General features: G+C 43.7%; 1 protein-coding gene across 1 annotated transcript in view; it reads left to right on the forward strand.

Annotated features, from left to right (window-relative positions):
• Nucleotides 1-15,235, forward strand: part of LOC133115434 (hexokinase-1) — a 129,618-nt gene that overhangs the window by 70,942 nt on the left and 43,441 nt on the right. The window contains exon 10 of the mRNA XM_061225351.1: nt 1,992-2,296. Coding sequence (XP_061081335.1) covers nt 1,992-2,296 — 305 coding nt within the window. The remainder of the gene's footprint in view (nt 1-1,991; nt 2,297-15,235) is intronic.

Below are 15,235 nucleotides of genomic sequence, written 5' to 3' on the forward strand. Positions count from 1 at the left end.
TGTGGGATGTTTGACTTGTTGATGGGGGTTGGGTGTTTGGGGTGTTTGACAAAACCGCAAAGGACCTCAATGAACATTTCAGCTTATTAGATGTTATTATTGGAATTATTGGAGTTATTTTTTACAATCTTCTGGATATGTTGCTGCCAGAGGGCTGAGCAAGGAGAAGCAAGTTATGAGGGGGAGGGTGGTAGACAGGGAGTTGTGTGCGCAAATATTTAGCTTTGCTGCTTCGACCCCTAGTAATAATAAAAATCATTAAAAAAGCAGTAGCCTTCACTGCTTGGAACAAAATCAATAGGGTAAGTTGCTACTAAGGGGACAGAGCACTCTTAGGCAGAAATACCCAACTGCCAGTTTTTAAAGAAAAATGCCCTTTTTAACATTTCACAGGTAAGCATCGTCTGATGAAATAGATCCTAGTAAAAAAAACGATAGCTATACTTAGCTATATATACGATAACAACGATAGCTATATATAGTTTAACTTTCGTATTTATTTGCAAAGAAATAACAGAGAGTGAGAAAGCTTACTGGCTTTCTGATTTGAATCAGACATAGTAAGACTCTTATACACACTTTTCCTGAAAGACATGAAGCTGGCCACAAACATTTATCAGTATTTTGTCTTCTGAATACCCCTTGTTGACCTTGCTGTAAGACCAGAATGTGCTAGCTGAGAAGCAGAGACATTAAGGTCAAAGGCTGTCTGTCTGCTGGGAGAGAGGCAGAGAAGGACTCCTAGTAAGCACTTAAGACAGAAAGTGGTCTAATAGTAATAAGTAATAGTAATTATCACTAAAAGGTTATTTATTGTCTTTATGTTAACACACATTGTCAATTAAGACAATTGCCCTTACACAGTGCTATCATGTGTATGTCCTTAATTTCTAGGTGTCAATATTTGGTATCCTTCTACAGTGAGGTACACCTGTACACCATGCAAAATATAATCATGTGGCAGCAACTAAATGCATAAAAGCATGCAGAAATGACATTCAACTGTTTAAAGTCTAAGTGACTTTGACTGTGGAATCATTGTTGGTGGTTTGAGTATCTCAGGAACTGCTGATTTTCACACACAACAGTCCCTAGAGTTTCCAGAAAATTATGCAAAAGAACATAGTGTGCAGCAGTTCTGCAGGCAGAGACACATTGTTAATGGGAGAGGTCAGCGGAGAAGGGCCAGACTGGTCAAAGCTGACAGAAAGGTGAAAGTAATAACCACACATTACAACAGTGGTATGCAGAAGAGCATCTCTAAACACACAATGCATCAAACCTCTAAGTGGACAGGCTACAGCAGCAGAAGACCGATAAGTAAAAAATATGTCTAATAAATACCTAATAAAGTGCTCACTGAGTATATGTTTAGGTAAATATATTGTGAGCATATTGTATCATTATGTTACTTTCGACACATAACATAATGTTGCTATACACTACTTAATTGCAGTTGGGGTTAAAGGTCAAATTGTTTTATTCTGCTTTCAGGTATGAAACCGATATAAGTGTTCAAGTACACTTGTATGATAATATTATATCGATTTGTCCATTTTCTATCTGAATACAGCAGGTTTATTGCAGCGTTGTTCTCCTAATCAAACGTTAATAAAACCATAATTTCTTAACGCATTTTTGATCTGTAAAATGCATTTAAAAGCTAATATGGCAACTACACTATTGCCTTTTTTCTAGTAAAGCAAGCCAGTCCTTTAGACATGTAAATGGGGGTGGAGTTAAATCTACCAATGCAAAGCAAAGCTGCATCGATCTATAACTTTGACGGACAACATCGTAGAGCCAATCAGAGAGTGCCATTGAGAAATGAATCCTCTTAGCTTTCCGCACACCCTCAAAGCATGGTTCTAAATGGCTTTTATTTCACAGATTTTAATCAGGGTATCAATTGTAGGTCAGTGGTTAAATTCTGGGAATTAAACTCCAGCTAAACCTGTTGTTAAAAGAGTCTGACTTCCCTCATGCCTTAGGTATGCACGGCGTCTCCACAAGACAGTGAGGCGCTTGGTGCCTGAGTCTGATGTGCGCTTCCTACTGTCGGAGAGTGGGAGTGGCAAGGGTGCTGCCATGGTGACAGCAGTGGCCTACCGGCTGGCTGATCAGAGTCGACAGATTGTTGAGACCATGGCTGAGTTCCGGCTCAGCAAAGACCAGCTGCTGCAGGTCAAAAAGAGGATGAGGACTGAGATTGAGAATGGCCTGGGGAAGAAGACCCATGATACAGCCACTGTCAAGATGCTGCCCACCTTTGTACGCAGCACACCTGATGGATCAGGTAGGTGAAGGCAACTTTTTCATTAGAATGGATATTGCCAAACAATATGGCAATGGTGCTGCCTATCCTACAGAATGATTAATTAAATTACAAAGCAGTTGGCAGACACTCTTATCCAGAGTGATGTACAATGAAGATTATTATCATTATTAATAGCTACAAAAATGTATGATGATGATTTTATGGTCAGCAAATCGTGTTCATAAAAACATGCTATTTAAAATCATCACTTTTTGGATTGGGGTGGAACAGTGGGTGTTCCACCCCAATCCTCACCCTTCTCTGCAGTGCCGCTCTGAAGTGTGACCTGTCTGTCCGCTCAGTCTGCCTGCTTTATTTTGCAAGATCGCGGTGCAAACTCATCTTGGAGAAAAGAAAATGAAGTTATCGTTAGTCAACCTGGTAACATTAGCTAGTATACAGGGACATAGTAGCTACGGCCTTTTGCCAAGATTATACCTAGCCTATTATACCTAACTAATAAGGCTTCCAGAAGTGGTTTCGAGAAATTTGTCTTTAATGTTTTGGGAGTTTTTGCCACAGATTCTCACCTAGAACTGACCCATTGGCCATTGCTGTGAAGAGGTCTGAGTTGTTGGGGGCAGGACAATAGGTCTGGGAGTGTCAAAGAGCTGCATAATGAATGCATGAGCTTTAGGTGGGAGGTTTAAAGGAGCACTGTCATGCTTTTTTGACTTGAGTTTATTTTGATTATTTGGCTTAAATTATATGAATTTTTTTAATTGTAGCCGTTTCCTAGATATGGGTCAAAACTGGACCTGTTTGGCTTGAATCTCTAGCCTGTGTTACCAAGAAGGTAACCAAAGTGCCCAAACTCCACCCTTGAACGCAGAGACTGGTTGTGGATGTGTGGAATGATTGCTGGTGGCAGCCAGGGTGGTTTGAGTATCAGAAACTGCTTATCTCCTGGGATTTTCATTCACAATAGTCTCTAGAGTTTGCGAAGAATGGTGAAAAAAAAAGAATCCAGTGAGCAGCAGACAGAAACGCCTTGTTAATGAGAGATGTCAGAGGAGAATGGCCAGGCTGGTGAAAGCTGACAGGAAGGTGACAGTAATGCAAATAACCACACATTACAACAGTGGTATGCAGAACAGCATCTCTGAACACATCATTACTGTAAGTGGATAGGCTACAGCAGTAGAAGTCTAAAAAATAAGTCTAATAAATACTAATATGGTGCTCAGAGTGTATAACAGTGGCACACCACCTAGTGTGCTGAAATGAAACAGCAACATATCATGTGTACATAGGGTTGCCACCTCAGTCCTGTAAAAATCCTGGACACATATGAAGCTGGCAAACTGAGTAAGCCAGACTGTCAATCGCTCTCGAGGGTGTGTGAGCCTGAAGGAATGTGGTGGGCAACTACCTTGTACTTGGTGCCAATTCCTCTTTCAGTACAAAAATAAAGAGTGTAATTTGTTAATTGAAGGTTAATAACGCCTCTGCACCATTTGTTACATTACATATAGGAACAAACACTGGATATGCTGTCTTGGGCAATACTGATGTATGCAACACTCGAAAATACTTTTCTGGGACATTTCGTTTCATTATTTTTTCCAGGACAAATAACAAAAATCCGGGACAGTCCCAGAGAATCCAGGACAGGTGGCAACCCTATGTGTACATAATGTACATTACATTTCCTCCTGATTTAATATATCGTTCACTAAGAAGAATCCGCCATTATCATACCGTGTTTGTGTTTGTTTCATTTTCATTCCGCAATTCGTACCACTGTTTCCAGTGTGCTAAACTCGGGGGTGCACACTCAGCTGCTAGCTCAGGTTTCCCAATACACACTACAAATCCAGTCAACATTGGCACCCTAACAGTTAAATCGCTCATTTAAAATAACACACGCATAAAAATAACACACACAAGATGGCGGAGTAGGTAAATTCAGCTCCTCTCCCTAAATTGTTTAATGCAGACTTGCTCATTTTTATTTCACAAAATAAACTGAAACTTAGTATTTGGCAAGCTTATTACTTTGTTTAACGGTTTGAAAACTGAAATGGCCACAGGATGTCGTGGTAAGAAAGAGCTGCCGGAGGACACTGAGCTCACAATAGCCTCCATTGAAGCCATGCTTGAAAAACATTTCAGTCAGGCCGAAAATAACTCTAATGAGAAGATTTGACTGCTTGGAAAAGAACGCTAACAAAAGATTTGACCGCCTGGAGACCCAGCTAGGAGCTAGGCAAATAACCCTGGCGAAACACGACGAAGAAATCAAGGCCCAGAACAAGGTCGCCTCAAAACTACAGGAGCGCTTGAGGAAAGCGGAGCACACAGCTGCTCAACACGCCAAAGCACTAGCCCAGGCCGAGTCCAAACTGGCTGACATGGAAGACAGGTCCAGAAGGGGACAACCTACGTGTAATCAACCTTAAAGAGGGAGTAGAAGGCGGCAATGCGCTAGCTTACCTGACGGTTAACATCTTCACTTCACAGACAGAGACCGCATCCATAAAGAAGCAAGAAATACACTTTCGATGGCTGCTGGTGAAGACATCCGATTCACTGCAGATTACACTTCAAGACACAGACGACCGTGTTACTCAATTATGGACCGGGCTCGTCGCCTGGGAATGGATGCATTCCTGCTCCATCCGGCCTCCATCAAGCTGATCCACAACTCTGAACCGCAGATATTCCATGTTTCTTCCGAGGCGGATAAGTTTGTGGCTTCAGTAGAGAACAGTAAATCCAGTCTGTTGCTTATATGATGGAATCTTGTCTTTCAGTTTTGCCTATGTCTAGAACATTATAGCTCTCACTTGGAATTCTTTAAAGGATTATTATTTACGCTGATATAGCTAACATTACTAGGTTTGTCTCACAGAATCTGTTTGTTTACATCTAGACTGCTGGTCCTACGCTGAGATCTCCATATATTGCCTGTATCTATGTTTAGTTCTATAGCTGCTCTCAAGTTAATACCTGTGAATCCAGTTGCTCTGAAGGCATTATTGTGTTGATCTTGTGCAACAGTTAACTGTTAAGTCAGATACTGAACAATTACTATTTTTGTTGAAACAGTTACTATTTAGAGAGGCTCTTCTTCTGTCTCTGGCCTACCAGGGGTCCCTACTTTTGAGTGGTGTCTCCCAGGCGAGCCTTGTGGTGGTCATGGGGGGAGGGGGGGTGTTGCCACTCTACGAATTATGTAGATAAAGGTTACTTGAAAGGGAGAGGATGGGGGTAATGGGCCACCTTTTCACAGTCCTGAGGATAGAGGGCTTTTTTTGTGCATTTGGGGAGGCACTTGGGGGGTGGGTAGGGAATATGTGTAAATGTGTTTTTTTATGTTCTATGTTTTTCTTTACTCTGTGTTATTGTGGGGGGTGACCAAACTGTCATTTTCTCAGGGATAATGTCAGTACCTGACAACACTGCAAATAGCAGCACCAATAACAACCTAACATGGGTCTCGTGGAATGTAAAAGGTCTTGGCCATGCATCTAAAAGGGGGTGCATTTTCTCATATCTTAAATCATTTAAATCAGATGTCATTTTTCTCCAAGAAATGCATGTCAGTGCAAATTAACAGTGTAGGTTGAGGGCAAACTGGATTTCACAAGTTTATCAGGCACCTTTTAGTTGCAAGGCCAGAGGTGTTGCTATTGTTTCACAAAGAATCCCGTTTTGTCTTGAATCTATGATTGCAGATCTATATGGCAGATATCTAATGATTACAGGTCACATAAACTCCCTTCCTGTAACAGTGCTTAATATTTATGGCCCTAATGTTGATGACCCTGATTTATTTCGTAAAGCTTTGGATATCAGCTTGCAGCCCCAATGTTATTATAAGCAGTGACTTTAATTGTTATTTTAGACAGAATCTCAACAAAAACACCCCCTACACTATCTACAGCGCAAACTCTGAATGATTTAATCAAAACATGGAACATGGTGGATATCTGGCATCTACAACATTCTACAGATGTCTACTCACACTTACACTAGAATTGACTACTTCTTGATATCTTCTGAATTGTTATCCAACATTACTAATTCTACCTATCATAACATTATAATATATCATAGCCCAACTTCACTTGAATTTGAAAATATCCTGCTTAAACAAAAACATAGTTGGTGCTTCAAACCTCTCCTCCTTGAAGACCATTCCTTCATTGACCTTATGAATACACATATTGATGAGTTTTTTTTGCCACTAATGATAATGGGGAGGTCCCTGATTCCACTCTCTGGGAGGCTTTTAAGGTTGTGATATGCAGACATACCATCTCATTCAAATCATTTAAAAAAGAGAACTTAACAGACATCGAAAAAATGCTTCCAGTAGCAGAAGAGACTTATAGATCCTCTCTTCTACAATCCGACTACAACAAGATTGTAAAACTAAAATATCAATATAATACTATCCTTAGCAAAAGTGTCAGTAGCCTCCTACTAAAGTTAAAACAGGCCAACCGTGCTTAGATTTAGATTAAATCTAAATCTGGCAAAGTTGTCACCAATCCAAGAGAAATAAACACCTGTCTCAGAGACTTCTACAAGGAACTATACACTAGTAAAATTAATGCTAATGAAGCAGATTTTTCAAACTTCTTTGCTAATCTGAATATCCCTCAACTAGACAGTGACTTGAGAGATGATATTGACACCTCAATTTCTGAGTCGGACCTTCTAAATGCTATTCATGTTTTCCCCGCAGGAAAAACAGCAGGCCTTGATGGCTTCAGCTGTGAATTCCATCAAATATTTCAATATTAGGCACTCCCTGAAGATATTACATCAAATAAAAAAAGGGACTTTTTTGATTTTTACATAGACAATAAATTTGCCAACTCCAAACTAAACACCACCTTCCCCAATTGCACGTCTACCATTACCTTCAGGCAGTTTATACAGGAGTGCATCACTTACTTGATAACTAAGCCCAAGTGCCACACATTCTATGATTTGCTTCTCTCAGAACCAAAGTCGAAACATCTAATCTCCCAATTTGTTATCACCTTTATGGTGCCAGCGGATACCAGTCATATCAGGGAGGCCTGGGCTGCGGAATTGGGCATCTCTTTAACAGAGGAAGTATGGGAGGAGGGTCTGGCCAGTATACAGAGCTGCTCTATCAACTCTAAATATAGGCTAAATCTATTTAAAGTCTTGCACTGATTGCATTACTCCAAAACTAAACTGAATAGGATATATGAATCAATCTCTCCCATGTGTGATAGATGCAGTACTGCAGAAGGATCACTCTCACACCTTTTCTGGCACTGTCCAGTATTAGATAACTTCTGGAGTGACGTATTCAATTGGATCTCCAAACAATTGGAAATGAACATTCCTCCAGATTGAAAACTGGCAATTATTGGCTGCTGTGATAGTACAATGTCCTTTCCCTCCCACCAAAAGCAGATTCACAAGGCGGGCATGGTTGCAGCCAAAAATAATAATACTATTAAACTGGAAGTCCCCCCTGCCCCCATGTCTCAAGAGATGGCTCAATGAGATGCTTTCCATTGCTAAAATTCATTTTAACAAAGAGAAGTCACAAAAGTACTTTCTGAAAGTATGGAAACCCTTCTTGATATTGCTCGATAAGGACTAAATGTACACTAAATGTACAACTCATATACAATTAACTGCACAACTCATGGTTCTTGCTGCGAGATTGCAATAAGAGAAAAAAGTCCAATGATGTAACAAGTCATTTTAGTTTATTGAACGGTAGCTGTGCAGACATAAACGTAAGCTGCAATCACCTATGTAGAGTGAGGATTGGAAATAGTACCATCAGTTTGTTCCTGTCGGAGGGGCTAAGCCTTTCTAAGGAGCCCCAACCTTCTTTTGTGGTAGAGAGAGTTTTGTTTGTGAGTTAAGAGCCAGATTGTAGCGGTGCCATTGTTTGGAAAGTATCTTTTGTGTTTGTGTGTAGTCATTTGGTTTGTTAGTATTTCTCATTATAAATACATATTTTTCACTGTATATATATTTTTCACGGAGCGCTGTAAATAAATCTGTTGCACTAAAACTTCTATTGCGCCGGAACCATACTTTGTGCCATCTAGGACTGTCTAAAGGCCCTTCCACACCAAAGCGGAATTCCGCATGGAATTTCGCAGATTAACAAACACATGTGTTCTAATGAGTCTGTGCACACCAAATGGCAAAATTTGCTGTGCGGAAAAAAATATCGGATCGGTCCTTTTTCATGCGAAATTTTGCATGCGGAAAAATGTGCCTGACCAATCAGATACGAATTTAATTGTGTTCTACTATGACATAATAGAACACAAAGCAGAGGAGGAAAAAACCCCGCAAAAATGGGTGAGAAATTAATAAACCTCGTCAGCCAATACCCGGCCTTTATACGACAAAAGTCGGCAAGATTATATCGACACCAAGCTGAAGGACAATATATGGGCTGGGATAGCTCGACAACTCCGGAAAAGTGGTAATGGTTGCCAAACAACGTGTAAACATAGTGAATATTAGCCAATCGCCTGCTGAGGTAGTGTCAGACTGTCTATGGTCAGAAGTAGCCTAGAGGCTACCAAGCTAGCTATGTTTCAGCAATTGTAGTACACAGGCATACATACAGGCATCAGTAGTTAGCATCAGTAGTTAGTGTCATCAACTTGGATGGGGTGAACCCAATACTTTCTTTTTTTGTTATTCACGAACATATCAATCACTATGAGATCTTCATCACTTGACGACATCTTTACTAATGACACTCTCACGACTGACAGTCACAGCGCGAAAGCAGCGCGAAGTAGAACGCAAAATATAAAAAAATCGCACCGCACCTGGTGTGGACCGCAATCGCAATCCGAATCCTGTTCGGTGTGGAAGGGCCTTAAGACTCTCCGGCCTACCCTAGACGACACCAGGGGCCTCATTTATAAAACTGTGCTTAGGATTCACGTCAAAAGGTTGCGTAAGCATGAAACCTAGGACGTGCGTACGCAAAACAATAGTCTGATTTATAAAACAGTGCATACGCACGTCCCACGCCAATTTTCCTTTATAAATCACAATCAACTCTAAATGTGGCGCAGCTTTGCCGGCTTCCCGCCCACAGTTGCCTATAAATAGGCAGTGAAACGCCCCTAATGAATATGCATTTCACGAAGACGACAATGGCAAACGCTGAAAAGAAGGCCAAGAAAAGGGATTTCAGCCATTTGATTACCTCTGAAAAGCTACAGGTGTGGGAATTATCCTGTAAATGACGAACTGTCCATAAATGTCCAATTATAAAGTTGAAGTAGAGGGATGGCAGGAACACCAATGGGTAGCACTGTCAGGCAAGGGGACAGGCTTGGTGCTACAGCTGAATCAGCAGTGGCAGGAGGGAGTTGTACGGCTGGTCTTGGGCTGGAGCTCCAGGCAGGTGCCCAGAGTGGGGAGAAGAGGAAAGTAACATTGTTAGGGGGTCCAGATGGTAATTGGTCAATCACAGCAGGAGAGAGAGAGGTGCCTGCGTGCCATAAGGAGAACCCCATAGAATAAGGCTATAGCAGCATAGCTAAGGGAAACACAGGCAGTGGCCACCACAGCCATGAGGGCAGGCTTGAGACAGTCACCACCAGACCATGACTGGTTATGCTTAACACAGCACTACTTACAATGATCCACTGACAGCACTGACAGCACTGACCGCCAAGTCCACAAGAGACTCTACTGCTTATGCCAGCCACCCACTCCTGCCCCTCAACTATAGGACAGACTAAAGATATAAGTTTTTAGCCCAGCTTTAAATAAGGTGATAGTGTCCGCACTCTGAACATGAGCAGGCAATTTGTTCTACTGGAAAGGAGCGTGATAGGAAATGGCTCTGCCACCAATGGAACTTTTAGTTATTCTAGGAATAACAAGGAGGCCTGCACCCTGTGAACGGAGTATTCGTGAGGGAGTATAAGGATTAAGTAAATTGTTTAAATACAGAGGGGCAAGCCCATGTAAGACTTTAAAAGTCAGAAGTAGTATTTTGTTATCTATTCGGAATTTAACAGGCAGCCAGTGAAGTGAAGCTAACACTGGGCTGATGTGCTCAAATCTCCCTGTTCTAGTAAGAATATGAGCTGCTGCATTTTGAATTAGCTGGAGCCCTTTCAAAGAGGAATTTGCATATCCAGACAAAAGAGCATTGCAGTAATCTAAACTTGAGGTAGCTTTTCCGCATCATTTAGAGGCAGTATCTTCCGAATTTTGGAGATATTCCTCCAGTGATAAAGTTTTGCAAAATAAAGTTATGATTCATCCATTTCTTTATGTCTTAAAGACACGCTTCCATTTTTGACAGCTGGACAACTTCCTCAGGTTTGACTGATACAACTGTATGTCATCAGCATAGCAATGGAAGTTATTGCCATGTTTGCGAATAACTTGTCCCAAGGGAAGCATTGTAACCCTGTTAAGGAATAGGGTCCCATCAGTTAGCAGGGCCTGTAAACTCTTCCCTATCTCTTTATAGCTATACTTTTTCTCACCACTAGGAGTCAGGAAGTGGGTGTGCTGGAGACAGGAAGGGGAGGTGCTAAGGGGAACAAAGGAAAAAATGTTTGGTGGAGTGGAGAGAATGGTTGTGGGCTAGGGCCTAGTTAGGACTGTTTGGGATCACTTTACAAAACAAGGAAAAGGATTGCTTTGTTGGACTGATTGGACCATTGGGAAAAGGAAAGACAAAGGCCCATTGGATTTAAAAGACTTTTCTTTTTCTTTGGATTACTGGATTATAAGAACTGAAATGATGGAGTTCCAAACCACAGAGGGGTGAGATCTAACCTTTTTCTTTTTGCCCTTCGTATTGTGGACTATTTCATCTTTTTGGTTTTTGTTTTTTGGATGAACTTTTCGGCGGTGGACTGGGAATCTTGACTGTCAGGCTATTTAGCCTTTAACCTTGGGGAGTGATTCTGTCTGCCATTTAATTGAACTGCATAAATGTAAATGTAATGTATGGGTTGACATTGTAGGGGTTACAGAGACATGGCTTGAGGATGAAGATGGGGATGAATATAATATAGAGGGGTATACACTTAGGAAGGACAGATCCAGTTAGAGAGGTGGGGGGTGTTTATGAAAGAGGAAACCTTAGTGTGCAAGAGATTCCAGAAATTGACCAACACATACCTAGTCAGGATATTTGTATTTAGCTTATTGGGGAGGAGGATGAGGGTCTTAACATTGGAGCTTCAGATAGTAGTGTAAATATAATGCTCTTTAAAAATATAAAACAAGCTTGCTGAGGAGGCAAGACTATTATGATGGGAGACTTCAATTACCCAAATATTAACTGGAATTTGGTGACCGGACAGGGAAAAAGCAAGGAAGAATTTTTGGATGTTATAAATGACCCTATTTTGACACAGAATGTCAGTCAGCCGACAAGAGAGCAATCAATTTTAGATCTGGTAATATGTAACGATTCTGACAGAATTTGAAGGATAGAGGTAATGGAACCACTTGGGGCAAGTGACCATTCCACAATAAGTTTTGATGTTCAGGTATACCTCGATTTACAAAGGGGTTACGTTCTTGAGAAACTGTTCAGTAAGTGCATCATTCTGACCAGGTGTTTAGTATCGCTGCGGACTTTCCTCTAGACGCGGTAAGGTTGATTTTTAAATTGCTCATTTGAACAGCAAGGGTTAGGGCTTGAGCCAGTTGTTTGTCTGTTACCTGTTAATCACTTCTACTGGTTGCATACCTATAGAGTGATTGAACATTTGTCTGAAATAGCTTAAATAGCTGTGGAATTTATCAGTAGATTAGCTTTGATTTCATATTGCTTGTGAGCAATTGTAGGCCATTTAAATAGGCGTGTCAGAGCGACGCTAGCGTATATTAGACTCGCGAAAGTTGTCATTAGTCAGTAAGTGCATCATTCTGACCAGGTGTTTAGTATCGCTGCGGTAACGTTGATTTTTAAATTGCTCATTTGAACAGCAAGGGTTAGGGCTTGAGCCAGTTGTTTGTGTTACCTGTTAATCACTTCTACTGGTTGCATACCTATAGAGTGATTGAACATTTATCTTAAATAGCTTAAATAGCTGTGGAATTTATCAGCTTTGATTTCATATTGCTTGTGAGCAATTGTAGGCCATTTAAATAGGCGTGTCCGTCCCAGTTTGTGATGTTATGTTTCACCCCATCCCAGTCTGCTCTCTCCCTCGAAGACCCCCCCTGCGATGTGGGCCTCCATGGCGTCGGAACCCCTCGAACCTCAGCTACCCCCCGCTGACCCCTTGTGAGGACTTTGCTGTCACAGGGGGACTATGGAACTGCCAGTCTGCCACTCGGAAGGCTGACTTCATCCCTGCGTATGCCTCCCTCCAGTCCCTACAATTCCTTGCCCTCACGGAGACCTGGATCACACCTGACAACACCGCCACTTCCGCTGCCCTCTCATCCTCCTTCTCCTTCTCGCACACTCCCCGGCCTTCCGGCCGTGGCGGTGGTACTGGTCTTCATTTCCCCCTCGTGGAAATTCTCTGTTCTCCCCCTCTCTGACCTGTCCATATCCACTTTTGAATTCCATTTTGTTGTAGTATCCTACCCTACTAACCTTTTCATTGCAGTTATCTACCGTCCTCCAGGGCCCCTGGGAAACTTCCTTGATGAGCTAGACACCCTTCTCAGCTCCTTCCCTGAGGATGGCACCCCACTGATTCTCCTTGGAGACTTCAACATCCACCCAGAAGCCTCCCAGGCTGCTGCCTTCCTACCGCTAATCCACTCCTTCGGCCTCTCCCTGCAACACTCTCCTCCAACCCACAAGGCGGGCAATGTCCTGGACCTTGTCTTTGTGAGGAACTGCTCATGCTCCGATTTCACGGTTACCCCTCTGCACACATCTGATCACCACTTCATCTCATTCTCCCTCCCTCTTCCTCCCCATCCTCCTCCCCCTCCTCCCACCCATACTTCCTCAGCCCGCCGTAACCTCTGCTCCCTCTTACCCTCTTCCTTCGCCAGCACCGTCATCGCCTCACTCCCCCCTCTTGAATCCTTCTTCAAACTCCCCACTAACTCTGCATCTGCCACCCTCCTTTCATCTCTCTCCTCCGCCTTTGACTCTCTCTGTCCGCCTGTCTCAAAGCCACCTCGCACATCCCCTCCCAGTACTTGGATATCTGACACCCTCCGTACCTCCAGGGCCAGCCTCTGTGCAGCGGAGAGGAAGTGGGGGAAATCCAGAGACGCTTCAGACCTCACGACTTACCAGTCTCTCCTGGCGGCATTCTCTTCCGCTGTCACTGCCGCCAAAGCAAAATACTTTCAAACACAAATTCAGAACTCTGGTTCCAACCCCCGGAAACTTTTCTCTATTTTCTCCTCTCTCCTCAATGCACCGCCTCCTCCTCCTCAGTCCTCCTTTGCTGCTGATGACTTTGCTGATTTCTTTGATGAGAAGGTCACAGTCATCCGTAGATCCTTTACAACCACCGCCCCCCTCACTGTGCCCTTCCCCCCCCCCCCTCTAGGCCCATCCCTTCCTTTTCCACTTTCTCCCCCCTTACAGACTCTGATGTTTCTCAACTCCTGCTCTGCCACTGCCCTACAACCTGTGCCCTTGACCCTATCCCCTCTTCTCTTCTCCAAACTATCACACCTGACATTCTCCCATTTGTCACCTCCCTTGTCAACTCCTCCCTGTCTTCCGGCTGTTTTCCGGCATCCTCCAAGAGGGCCCACATCACTCCGCTGCTAAAAAAGCCTACTCTGGATCCCTCCATCATCCAGAACTACCGCCCGGTATCTCTTCTTCCTTTCCTTTCTAAAACTATAGAACGAGCCGCTTCTACTCAACTTTCTTCTTTCTTTTCTAACAACAACCTGCTAGACCCCCATCAGTCTGGCTTCAGATCGGGCCACTCGACAGAGACTGCGCTCCTCTCCGTCAGTGAGTCACTCCATGCCGCACGAGCAGCCTCCCTCTCCTCTGTCCTCATTCTTCTAGATCTCTCTGCTGCCTTCGACACTGTGGATCACTCCATCCTCCTGTCTGCCCTGTCAGCAACGGGCATCTGTGGCACAGCCCTGGACTGGATTGAGTCCTACCTCTCTGGTCGCTCCTTCCAGGTTGCCTGGGCTGGTTCGGTATCGACACCTCGGCCCCTCGCCACAGGAGTTCCCCAGGGCTCAGTCCTAGGCCCGCTTCTTTTTTCTCTTTACACTCGCTCCCTTGGCCCTGTGATCACTGCACATGGGCTATCCTACCACGCGGATGATACCCAACTCTTTGTCTCGTTCCCGCCGTCTGATACGCAGGTTTCAGCCCGTATCTCTGCTTGCCTGAGGGACATCCAGAGCTGGATGGACAACCACCATCTAAAGCTCAACCCAGGCAAGACTGAAATGATATTCATCCCTGCTAAAACCTCTCCCCATCTGGATCTCTCCATTTCCCTCGGGGATACCACACTCACGCCGTCACCCAGTGCAAGGAACCTCGGCGTGGTGATGGACAGCAGACTGTCCCTCTCCGAGAACATTGTGGCGGTGACCCGGTCATGCAGGTTCTTCCTATACAACATACGGAGAATCCGCCCCTTTCTCACCCCCTACTCGACCCAGCTCCTGGTCCAAGCGATGGTTCTGTCCCGCCTGGACTACTGCAATTCCCTCTTGGCTGGCCTCCCAGCGTCTGCCATCAGACCCCTCCAACTCATCCAGAATGCAGCAGCTCGTCTGGTCTTCAACCTTCCCAAATACTCACATGTCACCCCCCTGCTTACTTCCCTCCACTGGCTGCCTGTCATGGCTCGCATCAAATTCAAAACATTGGTGCTAGCCTTCCAAGCAGTTAAAGGGTCTTCCCCAGGTTATCTACAAACAATCATCAGACCCTACACCCCTGCCAGACCTCTTCGTTCAGCCTCCACAGGCCGCTTGGCACCTCCCCCTCTCCGAACCTCCACA

Source organism: Conger conger, chromosome 2 (genome assembly GCF_963514075.1).
Source record: "Conger conger chromosome 2, fConCon1.1, whole genome shotgun sequence".
In the NCBI taxonomy this organism is placed as follows: Eukaryota; Metazoa; Chordata; class Actinopteri; order Anguilliformes; family Congridae; genus Conger; species Conger conger.